The following is a 12,941-nucleotide window of genomic DNA, read 5'->3' as shown; positions in this document are numbered from 1 at the left end:
TAATTCTTCGAAGAAATTGGGAAATTGAATCTGATCCTTTCTTTATGTTGTAAAGATAAGTCTGTAGCTTGATTATACTGGTTTTTGTACTTGGTAAGAAAAAATGGTTTTGGAGACGAACCCACATCTCTTGAGAGCTTGTGCTACCAATCACACAGGAAATTACAGATGAAGAAAGTGTTGCAGTAAGGAGCAACATCAGAGCATAATCGTGCATTTTCCATGCTTTAAGCTCATTTGATTCAGGGCTAGCAGAGGAACCATTTTGGAGTACTGAATGTGCAGAGGTTGCTGCATACTAAGGAGGACACAAATTTGATCCGTCAACGAATCCCATAATGCCATGGCCCTCAAGCAGCAATTGCAACAGAAAGTGCCATTGAAGGTAATTGGTCTCGTCCAACTTGACAGAAACGGATGTAGAGACCGAAGAAATCAAGCCAGTAATTGGGGATTGCAAGATTTGCAACTGATTTGTAGTGACCATTTTGAGAAAATTGAGAGGAAGATTTCACTAAGGAAAAAGGTCGAACACCTTATGTGCAACAATTTAAAGCTTGAGAAACACATACATGGGTAGTCGGAGGTGCCCAAAAACACAAAGAAGACACAAGCACAACACAAGAAATGTATAGTGGAAGTTAACGATCTTCAAGAACCAATAACGAAGCTCCAAGAATCAAGATTCTAAAGCTTGGACACGGACGATTGAGCTGGTGAAAGACTACTCCACCAAAGAACTCAACAACCACCATGAAAAAGAATCAAAACAGAGGAAGAACACAGGATCGGAGTTGGCGATTAGCCTAGACTGGCTCTGATACCATGTTAAGCATTATGCAGGAAGAAGAGAACAAAGAGATTATAGAAGAAGAAGGAGGAAACAGAGGAAGCTTAGAGAGAGAAAGAGAATGATTTTTCACTTGTATTTTCTTGATTGATTCAATGGTTCCAATGATACATTTATATAGAAGAGTACTGAGCTAACTGCCTTACCTGAATCTCATACTTAGCAACAATCCTAACTGCCTTATCTTATTTGGTTATATACTCTAACAAAAAAAACCTTCAGTTGAACCATTGGTAAGGATAGAGAGATGAGATGAAGCTAGAATAGAACGAATCCAATCCACAAAATCTATTGAAAAACCTCAAAACCCGTATTAAGTATCTCTACACCCACTTACTGTCCACACCCACATTCTACTTGGTTTGTCTACTATTATATCTTTAGCCCAACATTAGTTTCAAAAGTAATGTATTTCCATTGTTTGTCATCGTCATAGCAATGGTCCCTCAACTTTAATCAAATTGGAGCAATGCTCAATCAACTAAAAATCAATTACCATTGGTCTCTCAACTCATCAAAATGTGTAGCTATGGTCATTTTCGTCAACTTCATCAGAATTTTGTCAAAATAAGTTATGTTTGAGGGATCATTACTACAATTGGGATCCCTTAACTCATCAAAAGATGTAGCTATGGTCATTTTCATCAATTTCGTCAGAATTTTGTCAAAATGAGTTATATTGGAATGACCATTTCTACAATTGGATTAAAGTTGAGGGACCATTGCTTCAATTGGGATCAAAGTTGAGGGATCATTTCTCTAGTTGGAATAAAATTGAGGGACCAATGGTAATGGATTTTTAGTTGAGGGACCATAGTTGCACGTTTTGATGAGTTGAGGGACCAATGGTGATGTATTTTTAGTTGAAGGACCATTACTCCAATTGAGTTAAAGTTAAGGGACTATAGCTACAATTTACTCTCTTCTACATAATTGATATTATGATAAGCTGCATCAATCTCTCTCTTTCTCTCTTAAAAGAAACCCTGATTAAAACCAAATGTAAAATAAATAAATAAAGAATCATATATGAAAATCAACAAAAAACAAAAAAATCAAAAATGTTGAAAAATACATAACTCCAAACCAAACAAAACCTTTTGAATTTACTCAACAAAGACGATGGAAGGCTTTGGCCGGAAGGGGTTAGAGGAGAGTGTTGAGAATGAATCTCACAATGATAGGAGAAGAGACCTTGCAAAGACGGTTTTATGGTAGATCTCAATTTCTTCATGGTAATAGAGTAGGTTGTCCCACATGTGAAAACCAACAACCACATGTACTTCATGTTATTCCGTTTGTATTGTCCACGTGTTAGTCTTGAAAATTCAACACAAGTGAGGGGGCATATTGAGAATGAATCTCATATTTATGGTGGAACCCAATGGTTGTATATATAATATAATAAAAAAGACAATAAATGTTAAAAATTTAAGTTTAGTGTAGAAATACAGAAGATGAATTTGATAAAATTTCCCCTTAATTAGTAATAAACACATAATATCCAAGAAATTGATGAATTTTTCCTATGCTGGACAAAAGTAGGGGCACATCAAGAAAAGTCCATTTCCATTTTCCATTTAACGTACACTGTCCAGATTCGTAGAAAGACCAATGGATGATACGATACCAATTTTTTCTTTTATTTTTAATATTATTATATAGAATAAGAGGACAGTAACCATGTGATTAATCGGAACCGGATCCCCTCTTGAGCACGGGACCGGAGCTTAATGAGCAGTCTATCTAGGTTTTTGAAATTTGATCCAATGGTTACAAATAGGGGTTTTTAAAAAAAAAATTATAATAACTACAGCCGTTGGATCAACTTTCAAGGGCCCAGATGGGCTGCCCAGCAGGCTCCGATCCCCATGCTCAGGAGCGGATCCTGATCCTGATTAATCCAACATGATCCTCTCTAGATCATTTTGGTGAGGATTCTGGAAATCCGTGAATCGTGTCCATTTATCGTACATCGTGCGATCAGTTTTTTGTCAGTTTATGTTTATTTTTAAATAAAAATATTTAAAATAATTTTTAACTATACGATGTACGATAAATGGACACCATTTGTGGATCTCCGGGATCAAGAACCGGCGAAGATCCGGACTCGTGATTAATTACTTCAACATAGAAGCTGGTCAAATTTAGAACTTGCCTGCATAGTTGCAGGCATTATAAAATTAATTTTTCTAATGTTCTGTAGTAAAATTCTTACGTACTCACTCACAAATTCACAAACTTAGAAGTTCATCGTAGCGAAGTGGATCGTTATACCAAATTATTATTGACAAGTTCTGCAGATTAAATGTTCCAAAACGATAAAAGTTTGAACTTAGAGCATATCCAGGAATGTAATGAGAACTTCTATATCATCTCTTTTAGCATCTTTTGTTACTGTTCATGTTCCAACGTCTGTAAATACATAGGGTTGTTGTCCGAAAAATGTGTAGATTTAGATTTCACATCTTGAAATTAAACCCATTTAACAGTTTCCAATGTCGGAGCATATTTAAAACTGCTTTCATCGCCATCCTTCTATCTGGAAGTACGAAGAAGAAGCTAAAATCAACTTTACTCGCCGAATTTAACTTCTCCCGTCGAAGATAACTCTTGTGAGAACGTTTTTTCTTTTCTTTTTCGACAAGCAATGTTGTTAATCGATGAGTACTGTCCTAGCAAAAATGGAAGACAAAATAAAAGGCAATAGTAGGCTCCAATTGACTGGTGAAAGAGATCAGTGGTCCAACAGAAATGGTACTGTCATTACATCTTCGGGTCTCTATCCGATCGAGATGTGCACATATCTGCAACCAAAAATAAGGTTCTGCACGGAGCAAACATGCATGCATGCATATTTGGACCACCAAATTTTTTGGCACAAAAGGCTATATATCCACACACATGTACGCACATACATTATTATTATTATATATGTGTATACACACACACACACACACATATATGCGTCGGTGAAAAATACAAAAAGTCATGACTTGTAACATATGTGACAGCTAGAGATAGAGAAGCAGAGCCAGTGAGAGGGAAAAACACGGTAACCGTACGTTTGAAAATAGCTGGACCTCAATTGAAAAGATTCAATATGAAACTTGGAGATGAAGATTGTTATTAGCATTATTTGATATGTCCCCAAACCGACAAGCCTACTGGCTAACGCTTTTGTTTGCTGCTATAGCAGATGGAAGAATCTAGGTTATGACACATCGCACATGACTAGTTCTTGTATTTGCTGTAAAATTTGCAATGGGAGCTTGGACCTTGAATTGCAAGAGGAATATTTGGAGCAATTACATTCGAAAACAACATTATTGAATTTTTCAATTACATTCGCAAACCACGTTATTCCGAGAATTCTTAGATAGTTTATTTTGTTGGGGTAGTGATTTTAGCATTCTCATCAGTTTAACTTATGCCAGTCAGAATGTGACAAAGAAATGTAGGGATTCCCAAAATTGCAGTGAAATGGTTGTTTCGTTAATAAAAAATTAAATGATTATCGAGTAGCTGGCTTCCGTTGAATTTGTATTACAAGACAAAGTGGGACATTGTCATGGAATGTAAGACGTCAAAGTAGGGATTTATAAATAGTTTAAATTCGACTAGACAGCCATCTGATATGTGCCGCGCGTATATATTTAATTTGTAGCTAAAGTTGTGATACATGTATAGATTTGATAGCTTGAAACCGAGCGGTGTAAACCGTGTAAAACGCCAGAATATAGAATGTCAAAAAGGAACCAAAGCTTGAGAATCTCTTAAAAGGGTCTTGGAAATGTGTCTTGGAGTTTCACACTCGTGTGTATAAGATAAGTAAAACTTTCAGAGACATATAGCTATATGTCATTTGTTTCTGTGTTTATATCTGTCATCACGTTATCTATTGCATTTCATGAGATATAAACGGGATTTCTCATCACGTTTCATGAGATATAAGCGGAATCGTCACACGTACAACACCACATGAAAAATAGAAGAAGATAATAACAATGATTATGAACACCGTCAAACTGAAACTATTACGTTAAGATCATACAAAATTGCTCCACTTATACCCCACGAGAAATTCCCAATATGCTCGAGAAAGTTTACTGAAGCAAAAGCACATTCCCGGTTGGAAGTACGATTATGCAACATGATTGAGAACTTAACAAGGAGAAATGTGACGTAAATAAAAAATGACTAGAACGATACAATAATAACAACATAATATGCTAAATTGTCTAAAATAGCTAGAACAACATGTATTAATACATTAAAATCTTCGTAACTCATCCACGGTAGCCCCACCTGCATATGTATATATGCGGTACTACAGTACTTGAATATATCACAAAACAGGGATGGAGGAAACAAAACTATACCTCTCAATACAATTTCAAACACAGCATAATTCATGGAGATGATATCTAGATGTTTCGATTTTCCACATGGTATGCGTTTTTCTTCAGCCACTTACACATGCTACATGCACATGACAAACCTATAAATATAAGAACCGGATGTATTTCATGCATGCATCTTCCCTTACTACAAGTAGAAGCAGTAGGACTCAGTGACTTGTATGATTGAAATTTCAACTTCGCGTGCTTCCTGCTAATGTTGAAAACTACAATACTTCAATCTTCATGCATGTAGCAATCAAATAATCCAAGAATTTTACTTGTTCAGATTGTTTATATTCTCTAAGTGAAAGTTTCTAGCGTGCACTGGGGGTGAAAGTTAATAGCTGTGCATTAAAGATCACATTTACTAGGGTAAAACATAAAATTATATATGGAAACGAAAGAATTGATATTATGCAATAAATTAATGAAAAGCCCCAGTGGGCAAAACAGAAGAAGATGGACCAGTATATCGCGTAATGGACATGTCCAAAATGATCAGTTCAGTTTCTAGCTAATTGAGAATTAATTAATAAACAAACCTAGCTCTCAAACCATGTCTTGAGATAACGCTTGCTACATATCCTCTCTTCTAAGCTTGTTTAGCAAAGCAGTAATAAGAACATCCCTTTTCTCAGCCCTAGCCTCCTCCCTCATCCTCCTTTGCTCCTCCCTCTCCCTCCATCTCGTCTCCATCATTATCCTCTCGTTCTCTAATGCTTCCATCTTCTGCCTCCACTCCATCTCCTTCAACCGCCTCTCATTCTCCCTCGCTTGAAACTCCTCTCTCCATTGCATCTCCATTTGCATTTGTTGCTTCATGAACTCTTCCAATAACTCCCTTACATTATTTCCACTTGCGCTGCTGCTTCCTATATTGCTCATCTTCATCTTCTTCTTCTTGTTCTTCCCCGTGCTTCCCTTATTCTCTGCCTCGCTATCCTCGTTATCTTCCTCGTCGTCTGAAGAAAGCGTTTTCTTCTTCGACCCGCTTGCAGCTCCGCTTTCTTCTGCCCACAGCATTCTCTGCATCCGTGCAGCGAAAATCTCTTGTAGCTCGTTGTAAAACGGGAATTGCTGCCTCATAGCTTCCGGCTCCATTGTCTCAAAACCCTAAATAATCATAAAGCAAGAAATAAATACCTACATAATAGTACTGTATATTTATCAAACACATGAAGGGTATGTGTTGAAGATTTGCAATAGGCTTGTATCTCAGCTTATAAAGAACATTCACTCCTACACCTTGGGTCTTCAGTTTGATTCTCCTTAAGTCTTGAAGATTTGGGTAGAGGAAATAAGGAAAAGAAAATCCTTAAATGAATCAGTGTGTTCTTCAAGGTGTATGTCGATTAGATGGAAGATTAATTAGTTTGATTAGATTGGTTTAACTTTATTAATCTAGTATTCATTTGGGTTTAATAACATGTTTACCTTGTAACGAGTAACGAGGTTTTTCCACTTGCACTTGCACTGTTCGGCGCTGCGATGGTGACCTTTTTCCTTCATCTTCGTAGAAATCACTTCCCACAGAAGCTTGTTTCTCTTCGTCTCCATGAAAGTCTGATCTAGCTCGGCTCTGATCAGAAGCAAGTCCTTCGTCTCCTGCACGCTCCATTGAGGGAACCTATCACTCGTGTCCACGTGTACAGTCACAGTACTAAGATGTTGCTGCTGAAGCTGCTGCTGCTGTTGTTGAAGCTGAAGCTGCTGATGGTGTTGCTGCTGATGACGTTGATAATGATGAGGATGATGTTCCATGACCACAAACGCAATCTTAAAAAACAAAAGTGCTTTCGTGAAGATTAAGCTTTTGGGGTTCGGAAAAGCCGATGGGATTCAAAGAAGGAGAAGGATAAAGCTTTGATTATATGAAGGATGGTGTGAATGGAAGGTGTGAATCCATAAGGACGAAAAAAAAAGAGAGAGAGAATTTGATCATCTCTTCCTTTAATCGCTTCAAAGAAAGTGTAGTTTAATTATTCTTCGTTCAGATTTGATAGATTTCTGAAAAAAAAATGAATTAAAACAAAAAGAAAGTAAGAAAGACAAGGAAGGAAGGAAGGAAGGAAAAGAAAATCTTTATTGCTTCTTGCTGTTGAGCTTCTCATCTGTCTACGCGGAAACTCATTGCCCTTTTCCGTTTCTCTCTCTACTTTCTCTCTCTATCTCTTGTTTTTGTGTACATACGTGATCCCATTTGTTCCCATTGCGTTTACGTGTCGTCAGGCTTACGAGAAAAGTCTTATTCTTTGCGAGAGATTTTTGATGAAACCAAACGGAATAATACATCAAATGTCATTATATAAAAAGTAGAATTTATGTGTTGCAAAGTTAATAATTTAAAAAAAAAAAATCACCATTTATATAAAAAGATGTAATGAACTGTCATGTTATGGTCATAATGAAAATTTTCAAATTCTCTGCACCCTGTTTTCCGTTGAATCTTGCACTCCAAGCCTTTTAGTTATTTTAATTTAATTTAATTTTAGTTCTTCAAGTTTCTGGTATTTGCTTTTTGATGCGTGTGAGGTGACAACAAAGATAAGGGGAGGCTTCCAGATACTGTGTGTGTCGCAACTCGCAAGGCGGCAAAGGGCCTTGATTTGCAAGCTTTTGCATGAACTTTTAAATCTAAAGGTGCAAAAGGCTTTTATGTATATCTTGATCGGACTTTCTTTTTGTGATGTTGTATTTTATATGCTGAGTTTTACTAAAAAGAAACGGCTTTTAGTAATTTAAAAAAAAAAGTGTATGAGAAGTAAAAGTTATTTAGTTGAATAATTAGAACGCTTATACCCTTGTACTCTTTGAATCTTTGTCTTTCTTATTATTTTCATAAAAAAAGAGTGAGCTCTCGATCTATAATTACTAATTAGCATCAATTGTTTAGGGGGTTTTCTTTGATAAGTGAAACAAATCCAATTTATGTAAACTACTCCCAGTCCCCGTGGCGGATTTAGGAAAGAGCTATATGGAATCATATTTGCCACCACCTTCAACTATAATGTATGTTTAACATACACATAATTATCTGTCACGTGTCCTTTCATCTAATCTCACTGTTTTAAAAATCTCTGTCTAGTGCCGCCAAGCGCCATCTAGGCACTAGGCGGCTTGCCAACGCCCTGATTAATCCCCAAGCTTTTGAAAATTAGGAAATGGCACCTAGACCTCCTTAGGCGTCCGCCTAACCCGCCTAGGCACCCGCTTGGCCTGCCTAGGTTGCGTTTCTCGCTTAGATAGAAAATTGTTAACTTTCATTTTGCATTTTATTTTTGTTCAATAAATTAAAAGAGACTTGTTGAATACTTGGATGAACACTCATTATATGCTTTGGTCCCAATATTTTTAATATGTTATAATGCTTTAACCTATATGGCATTTTAGTTTTTAATTTATATATCCCAATGCAATTATGTATTTTTTTAAGTATAAAATAAGCACTTATTTATACAATTTATGATAAATTTACTTAATCTGTCTAGGCAGGGGCGCTTAGCCGCCTAAACGTTAGGCCCGAGCCCACTGCCTAGACGCTTGATCCCTACCCACTGCCCGACTAGCACTTTGGTCATTTTTTTTTCAAAATTGAAAAAGTAACATTGAATGTGAAAGTTAATTAATTAGATTTAAGTGAAAAAATAAGTAACATATGATTAGGTGTATGATAAGCATACACCATAATTATGGTAGTGAGCAAATACTCCCGAGCTACGTGAGCCATTGCAGAGGGCCCAATTGAAGAGGCTGCCAAAGTTTTTTGCACCTCATAATATATGATTTATCCAATAATAAAAAAAGAATATTAGATTAATTCTCTCACATAATCCTATAATCATATTCCTATTCTAAGAAAATCTCGAAATAAGTGAGATCACTCAATTATTTGGAGTGAGAGATGCTAACATTTTCGATTGAAGTCTGTATTTCACTGGTTTTCTGAATTTGACAATTGTCTCTTAATTGATAATTAGTTTTTAGGTTTAAAAGTTTATGTTAGTTTTAGTAATTAAATTTTCTTATTGAATATTTGTACGATGTTTAAAAATAAAAATTATTAGTAACTGTTTCTATCAAATGCAAAATAGTATTTGACAAATACATATTGATACTACAGTTTTCTTTTTACTTATAAATGAGAGGCTTTAAGTTAGATTTTCGTTAAAAATATGTTTAAACTATTATGGCTCACCTATCTCATGTTCCAATGTGAATATATATGTGATTAGTAAGTATTAGTATTTTCTTGAAAGACTATCAAGAGGGCTCTATTTATAATTTTTTGCACATAAATAACTGCTAAATTCTCAAAAACGGCACTGACTACTTTTATAAATCAATTTATAAGCTTTTTGTATATATTTCTGTAATTTTTTAATTATGTACAACTATTTTAAAAGAAATTTATTATTATTAGGAAAGGATAGTTCAAAAGTATTAAAATAATTTCGAAGATTATGAAATTTGAAACCTGAAACATATGGGCAAAATCTCAACAAGCAACACACTGTCCACTAAAATATATGTACAATTTTGATTATAAAAAGGATTTCATTTTTCCAACTATATAATAATAGCATAAAATTGGAAAAAAAAAATTACCATCCTTTTCCAAAAGAAAATTTAATCAGCTACGCGTTATTCTGCAATGTCTCGTGTGTCGACCCCTACCACCTCCTTCCACGTGGCCTGCATGCAGATACAATAAACGAGAATACCCTGGACCCACCAGTCTCATGGTTCACACCTATGGTTGCTGTGGCCCAGCACGCCACGTCATATTCTTGGTCGGTAAGATTACCAAAATGGTCATGGACACTTGGCGCAGAAGTGGAGGGAAGGAGAGGGATGGACGGACCGACTTACGTGGATTTTGTGGAATTTCACAAGTTTGAATTGGGAGGTAAAAGTGGTAAAACGTCGTTTGTTGAAGGAGATGGTGTTGTAATTGTGTATTTCTATGGTGAGACCAGGGTGAAGCCAATTTCTTTGCTGACCTCAAGGGTACCTTAATCAAGTTTAACTTGTCATCAAACCTAATTGTACCTAATTTGTTTAATTTTTATGAGTTGAGAGGTTCAGTTAATGTTCTCTTTGTCATATTGTTTCGTAAGTATGAGATGTTGAGTGACGCTAATAATTTTCTCATTGAAACTTTCTCACTTAACTTTTTCGATTGTCTTTCTCATCATGCATATTTCAAGATGATATGAGACTTCTATTGTATAGTTCACCTTTTAAAGATTGCCAAAAATACTGCAAATATAAGTATCTAACAGTTATCTAATAAATAGACGAACTATATGTTCTTTTACAAATATAAGTATCTAACAATTATCTAATAAATAGACGAATTATATGTTCTTCAGTTAAACACTTAAAATTGACAACGTTAATTGACAATTTCTTATTAGGTAAGTTTTTACGGAGTTGATCTTTAAAAATGGACTAGAAAACAGTTTTAATCATTGTGCAACATTAAAAGACGAGAATAAAAACCTAAATGATGGAAACAAGAGGTTTGGCTAAGAAGATCAGTAACATCCCCGCAAATACTAGTAATTGATTGGTAATTTTCTCATACTTTATATATTCTCAAATCTAGAAGTCCGATGTTTAAGATTTTCCCACAAAAAAATTGTAAAGAAAATTAACTTGGTTGACACACTTCACCTACTATATTACATAAATAGTGGAAAATTAAAAAAAAATTAACAAAAGATTGACAATATTTTTAGTTTTTTTCATTTAGCAAACGTCAATATTTGTAGTTGGAAATTGAAACGACTTTGACTAAAGCAAATCGGACTAAATATATAATTTTGCTCTTTCAAATTCAAAGTTTTTAATTCAAAATTCCAAGACTTGTGTTTGGTTGAAAATATATATTATAAGTGGTGAAGTTGAACAAGTCAAATTCAAAGGGTGTGCAGCAAGAAACCGATGGTTGGCTTCCATATGTATTATCTGAAATGGGGAGAGCGACCTCGTGGGCTCAGTTGGTGTCGTCAAATTGTCCACCAAATTAAGCGTTGGTCGAGGTGTGCATGCATGACACTTAGTGAATAATTAATCAAGGATATCGGCGTCAATTTGGTTTTCCGTACGGTGAGGAATAAAAAAAAAAGAAAAAAATTAGGTTCTCATTCCTTATTTTCATATTACATTGATTGAAATCTTATTATTTTTTTATTTTAGATCAAGGTCCTTTGATTTATTCCATGTCATCATTTTAGTATTTAAAATATTACACATCATCATAAATGAAATCTTATCCCTTTGTGCATTTAAGGCAAAATAAACTATATGAGTAAGTTTGAAAAAAGGAAAATCCATTTGAACTCCTCCATTCTTCTTCTTCCCTTATGCACATCCGGAATCTACAACACCCCAAATCCAATTTTCTCCATTTTTTCTCCATTCATGAATTGATCCAATGCATATATGTTTAATAAACCTATTGTGATTAAAATACAAATTACCATCAATGGTTTTATCAGCTTGTGAGATTTGTGTGGCATAGGCAAGGCAATGCAGGCATCACTTTCTCTAGGAATCTGGTTGATTCAAACATGCAGAGACTGTAGAGTGAGCGGGCTATGTGAAAACTGTACCATTCTGAAGTCATCTTCTTTTGTTCTTTATATATTTTCTTTTCCTTTTATTATTATATATTAGTCTTGATTATTCAATATATGGTTGGCTACACTTATATCCATGGGTACATTTTTAATCTACATGTTTCGTTCGAATATATCTATTGCTATAATATGTTTTGGTTGGTTCAAATTCGTTTTACATAAATATATGGGTACAAAGTTTTTGGAGAATATTATGTAAAATGGTTTTTAAGGTTGCTGCATTTTACACTTGCATGTCTATAAAACAATGTGGTATGATGTACATTCTTTTCCTTGAGTTTTTAAATGTACCCATGAGTTTTCTTATAAATTCGTTATGTACCCATATGCTATTTATATTATGGGTACATACATTATTTTTTGTCTAAGTTCGTGGGTACATTGCTTTTGTATGTATGAATTCATGCGGTACATTATTTCCCTTAATACTGGTCAATGAAATTCACAAAAATATGTGCAGTGTGCATGAATTTTTATTGTAGAATTTTTTTTTTTATTTTTAAGTCTCATAATTCGTGAGATTTGTACATATATGATCCCATAAATTTTTGAATTTTTAAAATTTTAAATTTCTTTTAGACTTGATCGATTGATTGAATCTCATAATACTAGGATTTTGAATTACATAAATTCTTGGATTTAAATCCCTTAAATGTTGGACTGCAATCAATATTTTAAATTACTGTTTTTTTATTTAAGATATCAAAAATATGACATGGAAATATAATAATACTAATTAAAATGTTGAGGTGTATAAAGTCAAAGGACTTTGATCAAAAAATAAAAAACAATAAGATTTCAGTCTAACAATTGAGTTGATTAGGGATTGGAACCAAAATGACCCAAGACAAAAAGTCCGATCCAAGGTATTACCCTGACCCGTTTAGAAACCCTCAAGAAAAAATTTGGTTGGTATTCACATTTGGATGATATTTTTCTTATGAGGGGATTCAATCAAATCGGCGGTGTGAGTACCAAGTACATATGTGTGATGAAATATTCATTTATTTGATACATTTAGATAACTAAATGATTTTCAATTAA

General features: G+C 34.5%; 1 protein-coding gene across 1 annotated transcript; it reads right to left on the bottom strand.

The window, feature by feature from the left end:
* Nucleotides 1-5,659: 5,659 nt before the first annotated feature.
* Nucleotides 5,660-7,434, bottom strand: LOC103433614 (trihelix transcription factor GT-3b-like). Its single transcript, XM_008371884.4, has 2 exons — nt 6,688-7,434; nt 5,660-6,366 (listed from the first exon to the last, which is right to left on the bottom strand). Exons 1-2 carry the CDS (start codon nt 7,012-7,014, stop codon nt 5,830-5,832), a joined length of 864 nt encoding a protein of 287 aa, XP_008370106.3. The 5' UTR covers nt 7,015-7,434; the 3' UTR covers nt 5,660-5,829.
* Nucleotides 7,435-12,941: the final 5,507 nt, after the last annotated feature.

Source organism: Malus domestica, chromosome 04 (genome assembly GCF_042453785.1).
Source record: "Malus domestica chromosome 04, GDT2T_hap1".
NCBI lineage: Eukaryota > Viridiplantae > Streptophyta > Magnoliopsida > Rosales > Rosaceae > Malus > Malus domestica.
The sequence above is the reverse complement of the archived record's forward strand: the minus strand, read 5'-3'. Positions and strand labels throughout refer to the sequence as shown.